This window comes from Ranitomeya variabilis, chromosome 4 (assembly GCF_051348905.1).
Source record: "Ranitomeya variabilis isolate aRanVar5 chromosome 4, aRanVar5.hap1, whole genome shotgun sequence".
Lineage (NCBI taxonomy): Eukaryota > Metazoa > Chordata > Amphibia > Anura > Dendrobatidae > Ranitomeya > Ranitomeya variabilis.
The window spans coordinates 681,259,483-681,279,594 of record NC_135235.1 but is presented as its reverse complement, the minus strand read 5'-3'; the positions used below and the strand labels follow the sequence as shown (position 1 = coordinate 681,279,594).

Below are 20,112 nucleotides of genomic sequence, written 5' to 3'. Positions count from 1 at the left end.
ACCTGCTCACAGTGCCAAAACCACTGGTAAATGGTTTACTGACCATGGTATTACTGTGCTCAATTGGCCTGCCAACTCTCCTGACCTGAACCCCATAGAGAATCTGTGGGATATTGTGAAGAGAAAGTTGAGAGACGCAAGACCCAACACTCTGGATGAGCTTAAGGCCGCTATTGAAGCATCCTGGGCCTCCATAACATCTCAGCAGTGTCACAGGCTGATTGCCTCCATGCCACGCCGCATTGAAGCAGTCATTTCTGCCAAAGGATTCCCGACCAAGTATTGAGTGCATAACTGAACATTATTATTTGATGGTTTTTTTGTTTGTTATTAAAAAACACTTTTATTTGATTGGACGGGTGAAATATGCTAATTTATTGAGACAGGTTTTTTGGGTTATCAGGAGTTGTATGCCAAAATCATCAGTATTAAAACAATAAAAGACCTGACAAATTTCAGTTGGTGGATAATGAATCTATAATATATGAAAGTTTAATTGTAATCATTACATTATGGTAAATAATGAAATTTAACACTATATGCTAATTTTTTGAGAAGGACCTGTACCTAGCCCCAGGTATCAGTGGCTAGGAAGGATTTTTTTTGCATCTTAATCCTGATTATTTTATTCCAAATCAGTCCACAGCCCCCTTTTTTTCCATTTGCTTGTTGACACTGAAGACTACAGCCAGATCCTTTTCATAGTACAGCGTGAAAATCCAGCTATTTGAAACGGGTTTGCCCATCCCAGCCATTACATCTGACTACGCAGAAAATTCTACCAATTTTTGTGGTACTGTAGAATTATTTTTGAGTGTCTTATACATTTTCTTGACACCATCTTGCTGCCCCAAAAATATATAGATGCAAAAAAAATATTTAGCAACAGGGCAGATATTTTAAACTGGGTTTTGTACGCCACATGGATCGCATATCATTGCGCTCAAAATTGTGCCATTTCAGGGCTCCATAGAATTTTTTTGTTGCGTCATTGCCTATTTATTGACACAATATTGCTGGCCAAAAAAAAAAAATAATATATACAGGCCAGATATTGAACATTGTGGAATCTTGGTGACACATCTCATCTATCTGTGGGCTACAAATTGTGGCATTTGAGGCCTCCATTCAACTTTTTTTGTTGTGTCTTACCCTTGTTCTGCACACTATTTTGCTGTAGAAAATAAAAATACAGGCCAGATATTTTACAATGTAGTATCTATGTGACACGCCTCATCTATCTGTGGGCTACAAATAGTGGCATTTGAGGCCTACATTCAACTGTTTTTGCTGTGCCTTACCCTAGTTCTACACAATATTTTGCTGTAAAAAAAAAAATACATGCCACATATTTTACGGTGTGGCATCTCCATGACATGCCTCATCTATCTGTGGGCTACAAGTTGAGGCATCTGAGGCCTCCATTGAACTTTTTTTGCTGTGTCTTAACCTAGTTGACACCAGTTTGCTAAGTAAAAAGTGTGTTACCTACAGGGCACATATTTTAAACTGTGATTTTCCCGCACACGGATCATTTATATTCATTTTCATATACAAATTCAGCCATTTGTAGTGAACGTGGAAAATATTGTAGTCCCATTTAAAATGGCCAAGGCGAGTGGCAAGGAACGGGAAAGTGGACATGATGCTGATGGTGCATGCAGAGGCCGAGGGCAAGCTGAAATTGGGCCACAACAAACACCCACATTTTCTCGCTTGACCTTCCTGTCCCAATTACTAGGGGACCGCAGCACACCACTATTGAACCCAGAGGAGTGTCAAAAGGTTGTTGGTTGGATAGCGGATAATGCTTCCAGTCACTTTGCCACCACCACCTCGTCTTCCACAGTCAAATCTGAGTAGCCATGAGTCTGGACTGCATATTACTCACCCTGATCCTCCTACCTCCCACAGTGCCGAGTGCCCGGAGACAACTGATCCCACACTTGGAAACTTCGAAGAGCTGTTCACTTTTCCATTTATAGATGCCCAGTCCACTTGAAGTGGGAAAAGATGAGATTGCATGTAGCGATGCCCAAATATTTGTGCAGCCACGATCATAGGAAGGGGACGGTGGAAAAGTGTCACAAGAGGTGGACGATGATGAGACACAATTGCCAGAATGTCAGGAGGAGAACCAGGGTGCGGATGTGGAAGATGAGGTGGGGGATGATAAAGTAACTGACCCAACCTGGCAGGCGGACATGCAGAGCAAGGACAGCAGCACACATGGGGAAGGAGGTGTAGCACCCCAACAGGCAGGAAGAAGCAGTCTGGTGGCCACAGCCAGAACGCGGGCAACCCTTCCCCGCAACACCAACATGATGGAAGTTGCCAGTCCAACTTCTAGGTCTTCCCTAGTCTTTTTGTTTTTAAAATACTCTGACAATTACCCCAAACAGGCTATTTGCACCACCTGCCATGTCCGCAACAGCAGGGGTAGCAAAACTACCAGCCTGACCAAAACCAGCATGATCAGGCACATGGCAGCAAAGCACCCGACTTTGTGGGCCAAACCTCAGGCTCCAGGAACGGTGTCTGCGGGTAACACCACTGCTTCTTCCATTGGCGTGCAAGCCAATCACCTCTCCACGGTGCATGCGAAGATGCCTCCTGCCCTGCACCTGTCATTGCCCACACTTAACTTGCACCATCATCAAGCACGTCCACGTCCTTGTCCCAGCCTTCAGTTGTCCATACCCCAGGCATTGGAATGCAAGCGGAAATACGCAGCCAATGCCCCACAGGCCACAGTACTAAATTCACACATTTCTTGTCTGCTTGCGCTCGAAATATTGCCTTTTAGGCTAGTGGAGACAGAAGCTTTCAGCAACCTGATGGCTGCGGCCATCCCAAGGTACTCAGTCCCCAGCCGCCACTATTTCGCCCGGTGTGCTGTCCCGGCATTACACAAGCATGTGTCCCACAACATTGCCTGTGCCCTCAACAATGCAGTTACTAGGAAAGTACACCTAACCTCAGACACGTGGACAAGTGCTTGTAGGCAGGGATGGTACATCTCACTGACAGCACACTGGGTTAACATAGTGGAAGCCGGGACCCAGTTGGACCTTGGGATCGAACATGTCCTCCCGATACTGAGGATTGCAGGCCATACGTCAATCATGGTTGCCCCCACAGTCTACAGCTCCTGCACCTCCTCCTCCTCTTCAGCCTCCATCTCTGAAATGTGCACATCAGTCACAAGCTGGAACCACAGCAGCACTGTCTTGGCCATGTGGCAACAGGCTATGTTGAAGCTAATATGCTTAGGTAACAAACCGCACAATGCTGAAGAGTTGTGGACAGCTCTGAAAGAGCAGTCAGATTTGTGGCTGACACCGATGAACCTACAGCCTGGCTTGGTCGTATGTGACAATGGCCGGAACCTGGTGGCGGCTCTGAGGCTAGGTGAGCTTACACACGTACCATGCCTGGCCCTTGTGCTTAACTTTGTCATTCAACGGTTACTCAAAAGCTACCCGGAGCTGCCAGAATTGGTTGAAAAAGTACTCCGCCTATGTGCCTGTTTTAGAAAGTCAGCTACAGCTTCAGCCACCCTTACCATGCTTCAGCAGCGTTTGCAGCTTCCGGCTCACCGACTGGTGTGTGGTGTACACGTTGGAACTCTACATTGCATATGTTGGAAAGTATTTGTGAGTAGAATAGGGCAGTTGTTCACTACCAGCATCAACAAGGCCGTCGTTATTCATGTCAGAATCCACACATAAAACCTCAGGAGTGGACATGGATGTCAAACATATGTACCATCCTACAAAACTTTGAGGAGTCCACCAAGATCGTGAGCGGTGACAATGCGATTAGCATCACCATCCTGCTTCTCTGCATTCTGGAAAGCTCTCTGATCATAATGAAAGAGGATGTATTGCAGGTGGTGCACAAGCACATGGAGCAAGGAACCATACAGGGTGATAACACACAGCCAAGCCTCATGTCGTCCCAACGTGGATTGGTAGACAATGAGGAAGAGGAGGAAGAACAGGAACAACTTTTCATGTGCTATAGACAGTACTACAAGTACAACTGTCATACCGTCTGTTCAGCATGGATGGCCTGAGGACAGTGAGGAGGTGGACAGCATGGTCAGCTATCCTGTTGGCAGTCTGGCACGCATGGCTGACTTTTTGTTGCGCTGCCTTTCCCGTGACCCACGCATTATCAAAATTTTCGGTGACACTCATTACTGGTTGGTGACACTTCTATACCCATGCTACAAGGAGAACTTGTAATCTCTTCTTCCAGAGGCAGACAGGTGTACTAAAATGCTGCACTACCAGAGGGCCCTTGCTGCGGAATTATTAAAAAAATTCCTATCTGAAAACATTGGCGGCAGACGTCACAGTTTGTTGGACAACCAAGGAGTACAGGCGAGAGAGACACAACTCCAATCCAGCAGAGGCAGGGGAACACTGGCAAAGTTCTGGGAGTTTTCTCAGACACTCCCATCGCCTAGGTCCAGAGGCGCGGGGTACTGTCACAAGGAGTGCAATGTTTGGGAAGATACTGAAGGAGTACCTTGCTGACTGTACCAACGTCCTCCGTGATTCCTCTGTGCCTTACAATTATTGGGTATCCAAGCTGGACACATGGCATGAACTGCCTCTCTAACGCCTTGGAGGTCTTGGCCTGCCCTGCCGATAGCATTTTTTCAGAGCGAGATTTTAGTGCTACTGGGGGAATTATAACTGATAAGCGCATCCTCCTGTCAACTGAAAATGCTCACAGGCTGACTCATAAAAATGAACAAGGGCTGGATGGGGCCAGACTTCTCTACACCACCGAATGATAATAGCGAAACATAACCTCCAATACAGTGTATTTTTTTGGAAGATGTAATCCCATGCACCTCTTCACACCCACACATGGGTATACGCTTCCAGATTTTGGTTATTTGGTGTTATCCTCCTTCTCCTCATCATCCACCACCACTAGTACACCAGGTTGAACGTGTTCTGTGATGCTACAGCCACCCTAGTTTTTTGCAAGGGTGTTTATGATGCCCGTAAAAATGTTTAAAAAAATATCTACCCCCCAGGGAAAAATGTTTGTCAGCCCATACAATTCGTGTATGGGCATTACAACTATAGGAGACCCGCACCTTTAAATTGGGAAAAGATTCATAGGACATCCTCCACGTCTCTTCAGACACCACCACTAGATCATGAGGGTGAATGTATTCTATGATGCAACAGCCACTCTAGTTTTTGGCAAGGGTGTTTATGATGCCGTAATTTTTTTTTTCTTTTAAAGCTGATGTGTACCCCCCAGGGGGAAATGTTTGTCAGCCCATACACTTAGTGTATGGGCATTACAAATATAGGAGACCCGCTCCTTTATAATGGATATTTTTTTTATGAGACCATCCTCCACATCTTTTTCAAGGGGCATTGGATCATGACAGGAGCTAGTTTCATGCACTATAGACGGTCCTACCTCCACAACTGTCATACTGTCTGTTCAGCGTGGATGACCTGAGGACAGGGAGGAGGAAAGCATGGTCAGTCATCCTCTTAGTGAGGACACGGAAGTCTTGCCGCATCCCTGACTTTATGTCACGCTGCCTTTCCCGTGACCCTCGTGTTTTCAAAATTTTGGGTGACAGTCATTACTGGTTGGTGACTCTTCTAGACCCACGCTACAAGAAGAACTTTCTATCTCTTATTCCCAAGGCAGACCAGTCTACTAAAATGGGGCAGTATCAGAAGGCCCTTGTTGGGGAATTATTAAATAAATTCCCACCTGAAAATGCTGGTGACAGAGGTCACAGTTCATTGGACAACCAAGGAGTACAGGTGAGAGAGATACAACTCCAATCCAGCAGAGGCAGGGGAACACTGGCAAAGTTCTGGGAGAGTTTTCTCAGCCCCCCCCCATTCACAGGCCCTGAGGCGTGGGGTACTCTCACAAAGAGTGCAACGTTTGGGAACATGATGAGGTAGTACCTTGCTGACTGCACCAATGTCCTCCGTGATTCCTCTGTGCCTTATAATTATTGGGTATGCAAGCTGGACACGTGGCATGAACTGCTCTCTACGCCTTGGAGGTCCTGGCTTGCCTTGCTGCTAGCATTTTGGCAGAGCGGGTTTTTATTGCAGCTGGTTGGAATTATAACTCATAAGCATATCAGTCTGTGAACTGAAAATGCTGACAGGCTGACTCATAAAAATGAACAAGGGCTGGATTAGGCCAGACTTCTCAACACCACCGAATGATAGCAGCATAACATAAACTCAAATCCAGTGGGTTTTTTTGGGGAGGTCTATTTCCATGCACCTCTTCACACCCACACATGGGTATACGCTTCCTGATTTTGGCTATTTGCTGTTGTTCTCCTCCTTCTCCTCATCCTCCATCACCATATCAACAGGGTGACCGTGGTTCGTGATGCAACACCCACATTATTTTAAAAAAAAAGTGATTATCATGCCCGTAAAAAAATTATGTTTATTCAGTATGTTCATGTATGAATATCCAGTCCACACTCATGGCTCATGGCTACTCAGACTTGACTGTGTGGAAGACATGGTGGTGGTGGCTAAGTGACTGGAAGCATTATCTGCTATCCAACCAACAACAGTTTCACACTCCAGCTCCAATAGTGGTGTGGTGCGATCCCCTAGAAACTGGGACAGGAAGGTCGCGCAAGAAGATGTGGGTCTTTGTTGTGGCCCTCTTTCAGCTTGGCCACGGCCTCGTCCTCTGCATGCACCATCAGCATCACATCCACTTCCCCGCCCCTTACATTGCCCATTTTAAATGGACTACCGAACTATTTCAAAAGCTCAACACAAATGTATTTATTTGAAGCAAAATTATATCTGATCAGTATGCCTTCAAAGCTATGATTTTTCCACCACAGATAATACAGGCCGCAGCCACAGATAACAGACTGTATAATTATCTTTTCTGTTGTACGTGTAATTTTGAAAAATAAAAAAAAAAAGAGTAGAACAAGGCTGGCACACAGAACTATGATATGTATGCTTGCAAAACTACGATTCTTCCACCACAGATACACCAGGCCTCAGCCTGACGTAATAGACTGTATACATTTTTTTGGGGGGTTTGCTGTTTTTTTAAAAAAAAATTAAAATGAGTTGAACAAGGTTAGCAGACAGAACTATGCAACTTATGCCTGCGAAGGTACAATTTTCCCACCACTGATACACCAGGCCTCAGCCTGACATAACAGACTATACATTTTTGGGAGGCTTTTGATGACTTTTTGAAAAAAATTAAAATATGTTGAACAAGGCTAGCAGACAGAACTATGCAACTTATGCCTGCGAAGGTACAATTTTTCCACCACAGAAAAAACAGGCCTCAGCCTGACATAACACGTTGTATGAAAGATTTTTTGGGTTTTTGCAGATTTTTTGAAAAAAAAAAGAGTTGAACAAGGCTAGCAGACAGAACTATGCAACTTATGCCTGCGAAGGTACGATTTTTCCAGCACAGATACACCAGCCTTCACCGTGAGATAACAGACTGAGCTAAATGTGGCCTTGATTTTTTTCGGCACAACTAAATTGTGTCAACAAGTTGGCTATGACACACACAAAAAAAATTTGGGGCGCACTCACATCTGATGACTGGGACAAAAAAAATTTGATTTGCACGCTCTTCCATTAAAATGACCTGGCTGTAGTCTGCAGCGTGACCAAGTAAATAAATGTAGAAATAAGGGGGCTATGGATTGCTTTAGAATAAAAGGAGCAGATAAAAGGTGAAGGGAATAAAAAAAATTGCCACAGAAAACTGCAGCTAGTTATATATAAAATACGCAGCAGCAGACAGTAATGGAGCTTTTGGAGGTATGCAGTGTGATCTATGTACTCATACAGTGCCTGCTTGCCTAGCACTGATGTGGATACGCGCACATAGACTCCCCTGCCTACCTAGCGCTGCAAACTCATGACCCCCGAATTAGCCCTAAAAAGGACTGTTGGTTTCTCAGGAGTTGTGGACTGAACAGTTGCAGACCTACACTAACTATTAGGCCGGGATCACACATACGCGAGATACGGCCTAGTCTCGCAGGTGAAAACCCTCCTCTGGCGCCGGCACTCCGGAGCGGAGCGTGCAGCTCCATGTGTTGCTGTGTGGCTGCACCATCCGCTCCGGAGTGCCGGCGCCTGAGGAGGGTTTTCACCTGCGAGACTCAGCAGTATCTCGCGTATGTGTGATCCCGGCCTTAAAAGGATGATTCTGACCCTATCTCAGCAGCAGTTCTCCCTACACTAGCTGAGTCCGGAGCGGAATGTGCCGAGCAGGGCGGTGCCAGGTCTCTTATAGACCTGATGATGCTGTGCGGCCAGCCAATCAGTGCAGTACTACAACAAAGATGGCTGCGGTATTACAGTGCATGTCTGACAATCCCTGCATTGTCATTGGCGCTGTAAAGAGCGCCAGAATTGTAGGGCGGAAACCCGAGCTCCCGCCGAATAATCCTGGAAATTGTCGGTGCTCGCCTAGTACCGAGTAGTGGCGAGCACATTCGCTCATCACTAATTCCAACACATCTCCTGCAGGTATAAATAAATGTATATTACAGCCATCAGCGGTGAACAGCTTAGAGATTTATAATGGACAGGTGTCATTTTTTAATGTAGTTTATCACAATCCTATTTGAAGTTAGTCAGTTTTAAAATAAATTGTAAAGTCAGGATAAAGGGAAACTCTGCTACTATACAGAAATTCAAAGTTTGGTCAGAAAGACTGGACCTGCTCTTGTAGGGACCATATGAGCACATTCAGCAGCACAGAAGGGAAAGAAGGTCGATTCATCCAATAAGATATCAGGGTTCTAGGAAGCCAACAGCATCATTACCCTCTGCTTTCTGTTACAGGCCCATCATAATATTTTTCTTCAAGTGATTTTCTAACTTGTCAGCACATTCTACGTACGCTGTCATTTGTCTTTGTAGTTTACAGATCTGGGCAGGTAATGGTCAGCGCCTTCTAATCCCAGAGGATACGTGGGTCCTTCAGGTTGTAAGTTCTATAGAAAAGGTCTTTCAATGACCAAAGTTATTTGAGCAGTTTTGGGTAGAGGAGAATGTTGTGGTCTAGAGGCAAAATGGTGATCACTTGATTATGATATGATTTGCACAATCAATATAGCAGCCACAGCCAGTGACTGAGAAGAATCTGCGACTTCTCTGCATTTAGTGGTTACTTACTACTCACCTGGGTAGTCATATGTAGGAATCTCCTCTTTATACCCCTCATCACCCCAAACATATGTCTCTGTAGCATTAATATGGGTCAGATCTTCACCCTGAAACAAATATTGTAAAAGTCACCGACAGTTGGAGACGTCACATCTATGATCAGCGCTAATCCTGCCATCTCCACCGTTATCATTCCACAAGTATAAATCATATAATACTGGGGGATAAAACAAGACTGAGCACAAGACCTTCACAGCCGTCTACACATCATAGGGGAGATCATAAGGGAGATCTCATGACACCTTCTCTCCATCTACCTTATGATCCTGAGGAACATTGGGATCTTCTTGTTTACAGTCCTGTGGACGAAGAGGACTGGAACATCTCTCTGGTGTTGTCCTCTTACTGGATAGATCTGGAAGAAACACAAACAGGGACTGAATTAATTCTTTACATACAGATAATTATAGGCCGTGTATTTAGTCCTGTCTATTACCTGGTGATGTCATTGGCTTGAGAACCTCCATCTTGACGTCCTTGTATACATCTTTGTGTCCTTCTAAATACTCCCACTCCTCCATGGAGAAATAGACTGCGACATCCTGACACCTTATAGGAACCTGACACATACAATGATACCGTCATCCCTGCAATACATTCATAGCGTTACTGTATAATGTCCCAGCATTCCCAGTAGTGTCACCTCTCCAGTCAGCAGCTCAATCATCTTGTAGGTGAGTTCTAAGATCTTTTGGTCATTGATGTCCTCATGTATTAAGGGATGAGGAGGAGGCCCCGTGATTGGGCTCAGGGGTCTTCCCCATCCCTCAGAGACAGGGGCCTCACAGCCCTCACTAGAGGTCTTCTTCAATACTGTGTAATCCTGGTTATGGAGAGACACATTAATAAATCTCACTACAGACATTTCAAGAGTCCTCACCTCTCCAGTTTTGTCCATCTGTTATTCCCATAGATAAGAATGATGTAATGTGACGTCATCAGAATCTCTTACCTCTCCAGTAAGCCGGAAGATGATCTCTAGGGTGAGGTGTAATATCCTCTCCGCCATCTTGTCTCTTTCCATATCCATCTTTAATGGGTAAATCAGGAAAATTCTCTTATACAGAAGATCTTCACTGAGAGGATCCGATATTGTAGAGACCTGTATGAGAAGATGAGTCGATGTAACATCATAAAAATCCTGTGTAATAATACAATTACTGGAGATAATAAGGGGAAACATATCAGGATTTAAAATGTATAGATGTTGTATTCTCTATTCTTGTATGGACTGGAACATAAGTTGAATTGCTGACTAAGACATGTCCTCCATGTTCCAAATCTCTGGCTATGTAACTCACTGCTTCGGCAACTGATTGGCTGTAGGAATCACAAGATGTTTGGGACTGACCAGAAAATACAAAAAAAGACTGGCGAGGACTAGTGATGAGAGAGTATACTCGTTGCTCGGGTTTTCCTGAGCACGCTCGGGTGGTCTCTGAGTATTTATGACTGCTCGGAGTTTTAGTTTTTATCGCCGCAGCTGGATGATTTACAGCTACTAGCCAGCCTGAGTACATGTGGGGGTTGCCTGGTTGCTCGGAAATCTCCACATGTAATCAAGCTGTCTAGTAGCCGCAAATCATCTAGCTGCAGCAAGGAAAACTAAATCTCTGAGCAGTCTTAAATACTTGTAGACCACCCAAGTGTGCTCGGGAAAACCCGAGCAACGAGTATACTCGCTCATCACTAGCGAGGACCCAAGCAGCAGTGATATTTTTGTTATTTTACAGTGTTTAGTTTTCTTCTTTACATCTACTAATAAAACCTATATATTTAGACCACAGACAAAAAGCAGTTTCTTCCTCGGAGTCGGCAGCTGAATACGTTTCTCATAGACTCATCTTCCATAACGCTAATTCTCCTCTCATTTACCGACACTGGAATCGGCATTAGCAATACTGCAGGAGATATTCATTACACGTGACAGGAGAAATAACTACTTCATGATTAGGACGACATCTTCATCTTCTGCTACGGCGCTAGAAACATATTTGGCCAGAGTCCGTCACTGACTCCATCACCACCGGCCGTCTATAATTCAGTGATTTTCAACCAGTGTTCCGCGGCACACTAGTGTGCCGCGACACATGGTCGGGTGTGCCGCGGGGAAAGTTCCCCAAACTATGTTTTAACCCTTTCTACCCTTTCAATTTGCGCTGCCTGGCACAAGCATCTTCTCAGTCAGTGCAGGGCCAGGCACACATAGGGGTTAAGGACACAGCCAGCGTGACATTATGGGCGGAGAGTTCTCCTGCTCTGCTCTCCTGGCTGCTGCAGTGCTGAACTTATCAGGCACAGGCAGATTCCTGGGTGACCTGGGGCGGCCATGGGCTGGGCGGCTGCAGCTGACATATATATATATATATATATATATATATATATATATATATACTACAGTAGCCGCCCAGCCCATGGCCCCCAGCACAGCCTGTATAGATACAGTGTATATAATATATATACAGGACAGGTGCTGGGGGCCTGGGCTGGGCGGCTGTTGAAGTATATACACTGCACAGTACCTCTCCCCTGTATATATACACCACACAGTACCTCTCCTCCTGTATATATACACTGCACAGCACCTCTCCCCTGTATATATACACCGCACAGTACCTCTCCCCTGTATATATACACCGCACAGTACCTCTCCTCCTGTATATATACACCGCACAGTACCTCTCCCCTGTATATATACACCGCACAGTATCTCTCCCCTGTATATATACACTGCACAGTACCACTCCTCCTGCCCTGTATATATACACTGCACAGTACCACTCCTCCTGTCCTGTATATATACACTGCACAGTACCACTCCTCCTGTATATATACACCGCACAGTACCTCTCCCCTGTATATATACACTGCACAGTACCTCTCCTCCTGTATATATACACCGCACAGTACCACTCCTCCTGTATATATACACTGCACAGTACCACTCCTCCTGTCCTATATATACACTGCACAGTACCACTGCTCCTGTATATATACACCGCACAGTACCTCTCCCCTGTATATACACACCGCACAGTACCTCTCCCCTGTATATATACACCACACAGTACCACTCCTCCTGTATATATACACCGCACAGTACCACTCCTCCTGTATATATACACTGCACAGTACCACTCCTCCTGCCCTGTATATATACACTACACGGTACCACTCCTCCTGTCCTGTATATATACACTGCACAGTACCACTCCTCCTGTATATATACACCGCACAGTACCTCTCCCCTGTATATATACACTGCACAGTACCTCTCCTCCTGTATATATACACCGCACAGTACCACTCCTCCGGTATATATACACTGCACAGTACCACTCCTCCTGTCCTGTATATATACACTGCACAGTACCACTCCTCCTGTCCTGTATATATACACCGCACAGTACCACTCCTCCTGTATATATACACCGCACAGTACCTCTCCCCTGTATATATACACTGCACAGTACCTCTCCTCCTGTATATATATACCGCACAGTACCACTCCTCCTGTATATATACACTGCACAGTACCACTCCTCCTGCCCTGTATATATACACTGCACAGTACCACTCCTGTCCTGTATATATACCCTGCACAGTACCACTTCTCCTGTCCTGTATATATACACTGCACAGTACCACTCCTCCTGTCCTGTATATATACACTGCACAGTACCACTCCTCCTGTCCTGTATATATACACTGCACAGTACCTCTCCTCCTGTATATATACACCGCACAGTACCTCTCCCCTGTATATATACACTGCACAGTACCTCTCCCCTGTATATATACCACACAGTACCTCTCCTCCTGTATATATACACTGCACAGCACCTCTCCCCTGTATATATACACAGCACAGTACCTCTCCCCTGTATATATACACCGCACAGTACCTCTCCCCTGTATATATACACTGCACAGTACCTCTCCCCTGTATATATACCACACAGTACCTCTCCTCCTGTATATATACACTGCACAGCACCTCTCCCCTGTATATATACACAGCACAGTACCTCTCCCCTGTATATATACACCGCACAGTACCTCTCCCCTGTATATATACACTGCACAGTACCTCTCCCCTGTATATATACCACAGTACCTCTCCTCCTGTATATATACACTGCACAGCACCTCTCCCCTGTATATATACACAGCACAGTACCTCTCCCCTGTATATATACACCGCACAGTACCTCTCCCCTGTATATATACACTGCACAGTACCTCTCCCCTGTATATATACCACACAGTACCCCTCCTCCTGTATATATACACTGCACAGCACCTCTCCCCTGTATATATACACAGCACAGTACCTCTCCCCTGTATATATACACTGCACAGTACCTCTCCCCTGTATATATACACTGCACAGTACCACTCCAAGGAGTTCCCCATTCTGGCCAACAAAGCTATTTTGACATTGCTCCCATTTTCGACCACATATCTATGTGAGCTGGGCTTCTCAAGCTTGACTGCGATAAAAACTAAAAACAGGGAGAGACTGAGAACTGTTGAGGAAGAGCTTTGTGTGTGTCTTTCCACCATTCCTGCCAGGATATCCCTTTTGTGTTTATCGAAACAGGCCCAGGTTTCACACTGAGTGAGTATAAATACATTTAGAATCTATATTATTAACTATATGTAGAATATGTACTGTTTTAGTGTCATTTTGTGCCATTTTGGTTGGTGGTGTGCCCCGGGATTTTTTAAGTATAAAAAGTGTGCCGCGGCTCAAAAAAGGTTGAAAATCATTGGTCTATATGAATGTTTCCTAACTTCCCCGCACTGTAATCATCTATCACGTTAGATCCCAGGTCTAAGTCACACAGAGAAGTTTGAGGCTTTTATAAAAGCTTGTTTGTAAGAACACCAAGACACGAGTTAATTGAGGCCAATGTCTCCATATACAGGTTTTTTTTTCCTCTGGATATGATGCTTTTTTGGGGGCATTTTCCCATCTGTATGCGTTCATATACTGCATGAAATACACCCCCCAAAAATATGTTCAAATGTTGCAAAATTTAATTGAAGATGGAGGTACTGAGGGAATATTATACTGTGGGTGTGGGGGATGGCGGTACTGTGGGAACATTACACTATATGTGGGTGATGGCGGTACTGTGGGAACATTATACTGTGTGGGGGTAGATTGCGCTACTGGAAGAACACTGTACTGTGTGCGGGTGAATGGCGGTACTGTGGGAATATTATATAGTGTGTGGCGAGATGGCTGTACTGTGCATAAATTATACTTTTTCTGGAGGCATGGTGGTACTATGAGAACATTATACTGTGAGAGGGATACTGGTACTGTGGGAACATTGTGTGTGGGGGGTGGCTGTACTGAGGGAACATTATACTGTGTGGGGGATGGCGGTACTGTGGAAACATTATACTCTATGTGGGGGGATGTCGAGGACAACACCTTACAAGCATCAATTTATCATAAGCCCACAGGATGTCCGGCTATTACTATCGAATATATTTCTACAACAAGGATACCATCCACTGGTAATAGATGAACATATCCACAGAGCTACAAGGATCCCAAGAAGCAGCCTCATGGATTACAGACTGAGGGAGGACAACAACAGGGTGCCTCTTGTGGTCACATACAATCCCCACGAGCATCCTAAGGAAAATTGGTGCTGATCTCCAACCCATATTCCACAGGGGCCACAAATTGAAAGAAATATTCCCAGAGCTACCACTTCTGTCCTACAAACAGCCCCCTAACTTAGACCCCTTTCACACATTAGTTTTTTGCCGTAAGTCACAATCCATTGGCTCGACGGATCAATGGATCCGTCGCAGAATGTGAAAAACTGATGCGATGGATTCATTTTTTCGACAGATCTGACTAGGGGTCTGGCTAACTAGATCCGAAACAAGCAGAGCATGCTCAGTTAAAAAAATGGAATCCATTGCCGGATTCCATCATTTGACGGATCCAGCACCCATAGGCTTCCATTCTAGCAAACGACGGATAGATCCGACGAACGACGGATGAAACGTGAGGCCATCCATCGCAATCCATGTCTATGAGAAAAAAAATGGATCCAGTGGCATCAGTCGCTGGATCCGTTTTTTTTCAAAATTCAACGGATTGCGACTGATAGAAAGGGGCTTTAAGGAATCACCTTGTCAGAAGTCTCTCATCACCATCAGTGACGAGCACATTCCCATGTAACAATAAAAATGCAAAACTTGTACCCACATATTACCGACAAATACAGTCCACACACCAAACACAAACCAGGACTATAAGGTCATGGATTTCTTTTCATGTACATCCTCCAATGTGGTATACATGATAGAATGTACAAGGTGCCCTGGAGTCCTTTATATTGGGAAAACCATGCAAAAACTACAAACAAGGATGAATCTAAACTGACACACTATCAGGAATGAAATGGACACGCCTGTGGGAAAACATTTCTCTGGACCTGGACGCAGTATGAGGCCTGTCCCACACGTCCAGATAATTCCGGTACCGGAAAAATCGGTACCGGAGTTATCCGTGTTCGTGTGTCCATGAGCTCACGTAGGCCATCCGTGTGGCACACGTGCGGCACACGTGCGGCAGCCGTGTGCCGCCTGGGTACCACACGGACCGTGCAGGAGAGACAGCGCTACAGTAAGCGCTGTCCCCCCTGTGTGGTGCTGAATGCTTAATTCATCTCTTCTCCCCCGCAGCGTTCGCTGGAGAGAAGAGATGAAAGATCAATTTTTTCTATTTGTTTGTTAAAAATAAACTTTACTGGTTTCCTCCCATCCCCAGTGCGCCGCCTGGCCCCTTGCAGATGCAGAGAAATACTCACCTAGCTCCCGCAATGTCTCCTCTCTCCTCTCCGCTGCTTCTCCTGTATGAGCGGTCACGTGGTGCCGCTCATTACAGCTGATGAATATGCGGCTCCACCCCTATGGGTCCTTCAGCACCACACAGGGGTGACAGCGCTTACTGTAAGCGCTGTCTCCAGCACGGCACACGGACAACATCCGTGTGCGGTACATGTTTTACACGGACCCATTGACTTTAATGGGTCCGTGTAATCCGTGTGCTCCCACGAACACTGACATGTCTCCGTGTTTTCCAAACGGACACACGGTCCGCAAAAACGCGCTGACATGTGCAGAGACACATTGATTGGAATGTGTCTACGTGTGTCAGTGTCTCCGGTACGTGAGGAAACTGTCACCTCACGTACCGGAGCCACTTACATGTGAAACCGGCCTGACAGACTTAAACGTCCTAATACTAAAAAGTAATTTTAAGGACAGCTGAGAGGGAAAAAATTGGGAATTCAAACTGATAAAGATGTTCAATTCTTTGACACTAGGACTCATGTTAACACCTGGACTTATGAGTCACTACATGGATACAATTCACACCTCCACCAGACAGACTTCAGATAACTAAGGGTATGTGCACACCTTGCGGATTTCACGCTGCGGATCCGCAGCAGTTTTCCATGTGTTGTACAGTACAGTGCTACGGAAAATTCCATGCGGAAACACTGCGTTGTATTTTCCGCAGCATGTCAATTGTTTGTGCAGATTCTGCAGCGTTTTACACCTGCTCCTCAATAAGAATCTGCAGGTGGTAATACGCAGGTGAAATCTTTAGGAGGCATCACCCCTCCCACCTTATGAACAAATTTCCTGCTGTAATATCTCTTAAATGTTCCTTTTTCTTATTAATTCATTTGTAATCCTGCCTGAAAAAAGAGCCTCTGTGCTCTGAAAGCTGCAAGCAAATATTTTCTGTTTGGCCAATAAAGGTATCACTCCAAGAATACTTTTGTCATTATTGGAAAGGTATTCACATCGATGCAAACCACAGGAAAGTTTAAAAAAAATTTAAAAAGACAAAGGTTAATAAGTTAACAAGGACCTACGTGTATTGACGCACAGAGGTGTCTTCCTCAGGGGGATGGTCACCTCTGTATGTCGATATGCGTAGGGCCTTCTCCCCTCTTGATCATATGAAGTGATCTACAAGTGCCTTTATGGGCTGCTCAGCTCTCTATAAAGGTACCTTCACACGAAACGACTTTACAACGAGAACGACAACGATCCGTGACGTTGCAGCGTCCTGGATAGCGATATCGTTGTGTTTGACACGCAGCAGCGATCTGGATCCTGCTGTGATATCGCTGGTCGTTGAATAAAGTTCAGAACGTTATTTGGTCGTCAGACCGGCGTGTATCGTCAGGTTTGACACCAAAAGCAACGATACCAGCGATGTTTTACGCTGGTAACCAGGGTAAATATCGGGTTACTAAGCGCAGGGCCGCGCTTAGTAACCCGATGTTTACCCTGGTTACCAGCGTAAAAGTAAAAAAAAACAAACAGTACATACTCACCTGCGCATCCCCTGCCGTCCGCTTCCTGCTCTGACTGAGCGCCGGCCCTAAAGTGAAAGTAAAAGCACAGCGGTGACGTCACCGCTCTGCTGTTAGGGCCGGCGCTCACACAGTACAGGAAGCGGACGCTGGGGGACGCGCAGGTGAGCATGTACTGTTTGTTATTTTTACTTTTACGCTGGTAACCAGGGTAAACATCGGGTTACTAAGCGCGGCCCTGCGCTTAGCAACCCGATGTTTACCCTGGTTACCCGGGGACCTCGGCATCGTTGGTCGCTGGAGAGCGGTCTGTGTGACAGCTCTCCAGCGATCAAACAGCGACGCTGCAGCGATCGGCATCGTTGTCGCTATCGCTGCAGCGTCGCTTCGTGTGAAGGTACCTTTAGGCTTCTTTCACACTTCCGTCGGTACAGGGTCGTCGCTAAGGCTACTTTCACACTAGCGTCGGGTTCGGCCCGTCGCGGTGCGCCGGGCCGAGGTCCCCGACGCTAACGTTGTCTCCGCCACACAACGGGGGCAGCGGATGCATTTTTCCAGCCCCATTGTGAGGTGCGGGGAGCTGGGGGCGGAGTTCCGGCCGCGCATGCGTGGTCGGAAAAAGCGGACCGTCGGGAGCAAAAAACGTTACATGTAACGTTTTTTGCTCCCGATGGTCCGCCACAGCACGGCGCAACCATCGCACGACGTGTGGCAATGCGTCGCGAATGCGTCGCTAATGTTAGTCAATGCAGAAAAAACGCATCCTGCAAGCACTTTTGCAGGATGTGTTTTTTCGGCAAAACGACGAATTTGCGACGTATTGCAGTTAACGCTAGTGTGAAAGTAGCCTAAGCGTTGGCGCAATGTGCCGACGGACGAGGGCAGCGGACGCAGTGTTTCAATGCAGTGTTTGCGAAAACGCAGTGTTTGTTCACTTTCGACGCAGTGTTTGAGAAAACAAAAAACGTGCGCAGTAATTTTATACGTAACGTGTTGAAGTAGCGGAATTCAGTGGTTGCTAACGGCCGATTTTGAGAAAAAAAAATCATACAGAGTAATGATATAGATAGGGAGGTGGCATCTTTCTTTTGCATAAAAAATAAATAAATGTTATTGCCCGGTAATTTCTAGAACATTAGTGAAGCGCATGTTGCATTGTTGGTGACGTTCGCTTTTCTTTTTCAAACAAATAATTATTTGCATCGAGTAAATTTTTAGCGAGTGCATTAGGGGAGCGCACGTTGCATGGTTGGTGACATCTGTTTTTCTTTTGCACAAAAAAAGAATTATTTGTGACAAATAAATTTTTTTGTAGTGCAGTAGGGGAGCGTACGTTGTATTGTTGGTGACGTCCGTTTTTCTTTTGCATAAGAAATAATTATTTGCGTTCAGTAAATTTTTAGGTAGTGCATTAGGGGCGCGTATGGTGTATTGTTGGTGACGTCCGTTTTTCTTTTACAAAAAAAAAAGAATAGTTAGCGCCAGTTAAATTTCTAGGGAGGGCATTAGTGTAGTGTGGTCATTTTTTTATTCTGACCTTTTTTTTTTATATACATCTGATTTTTCTAACAAAATGGCTGGCGGCTGGGGGCGGCGCATGCATAGATGGAGATCTCGGCACCAAAATCTCAGGAGATGAGATCTCAGCATTGAGAACTCATCTACCGAGAACTTTGTGCTGAGATATCCATATGCGCATGCACTGCCCCTGGCCGGCAGCCATTTTCCCGGAGTCCAGTCCACCGCATAGGAAACCATGTAACTGCAGGGGCTCTGGGATTTCACAAGATGTCGGCAGAGCCCCCCGCAGCACTGAACACCCGCAGAACAGAACAACTGCAGGACCGAACACTCTCTGTGGCACGCCGCACCGCACATCCGAATGCCCCCTCATTCCAGCCTGCAGTCAGTAAGATATATCCGAATCATAAGACACCCCCCCCATTTTCCTCCCAAATTTGAGGGAATAAGGGTATGTGCACACCTTGCAGATTTCCTGCAGAACTGCAGCTTTTTTTTCCGCGCAGAAATGCTGCAGATCTGCAAGTGATTTACAGTACAATGTAAATCAATGGCAAAAAAAATTTGCTGTGCTGATGGTGCAGAAAAATCTGCATGGAAAATGCAACAGATTAAAAAAAGGGCCATGTCAATTCTTTGTGCAGATCTGCTGCGTTTCTGCACCCATTCCATAATAGAAATCTGCAGGGGTAAAAAAAAGGAAGAAATCTGCACAAAAATCTGCAACGTGTGCACATACCAAAAAAGGTGCAGATTCTGACCTGCGTTTTCTGCCAAGAAATGCAGAATCTGCACAGAAAATTCCACAGTCAAATCTGCAACGTGTGCACATAGCCTAAAAGTGCGTCTTATAATCCGAAATATACGGTATATTAATTTTTTTCTGTCGCAAAATGTTGTCATTTTGTGGCGGTGATATGAAGCTATCTGCAAACCTCAAGCACATTAAAAAAAAAAATTCTGTTGATAAA

General features: G+C 45.5%; 1 protein-coding gene across 2 annotated transcripts in view; it reads right to left on the bottom strand.

Annotated features, from left to right (window-relative positions):
- Nucleotides 1-20,112, bottom strand: part of LOC143766347 (uncharacterized) — a 149,341-nt gene that overhangs the window by 114,517 nt on the left and 14,712 nt on the right. The window contains exons 2-6 of one of the 2 annotated variants that reach the window (XM_077253968.1): nucleotides 10,207-10,356; nucleotides 9,898-10,077; nucleotides 9,691-9,814; nucleotides 9,512-9,609; nucleotides 9,211-9,301 (exon numbers count right to left, since the gene is read on the bottom strand). In XM_077253968.1, the coding sequence (XP_077110083.1) occupies nucleotides 9,211-9,301; nucleotides 9,512-9,609; nucleotides 9,691-9,814; nucleotides 9,898-10,077; nucleotides 10,207-10,284 (571 nt within the window). In that variant the 5' untranslated portion in view covers nucleotides 10,285-10,356. The remainder of the gene's footprint in view (nucleotides 1-9,210; nucleotides 9,302-9,511; nucleotides 9,610-9,690; nucleotides 9,815-9,897; nucleotides 10,078-10,206; nucleotides 10,357-20,112) is intronic. The other variant, XM_077253966.1, reaches the window with a different exon arrangement.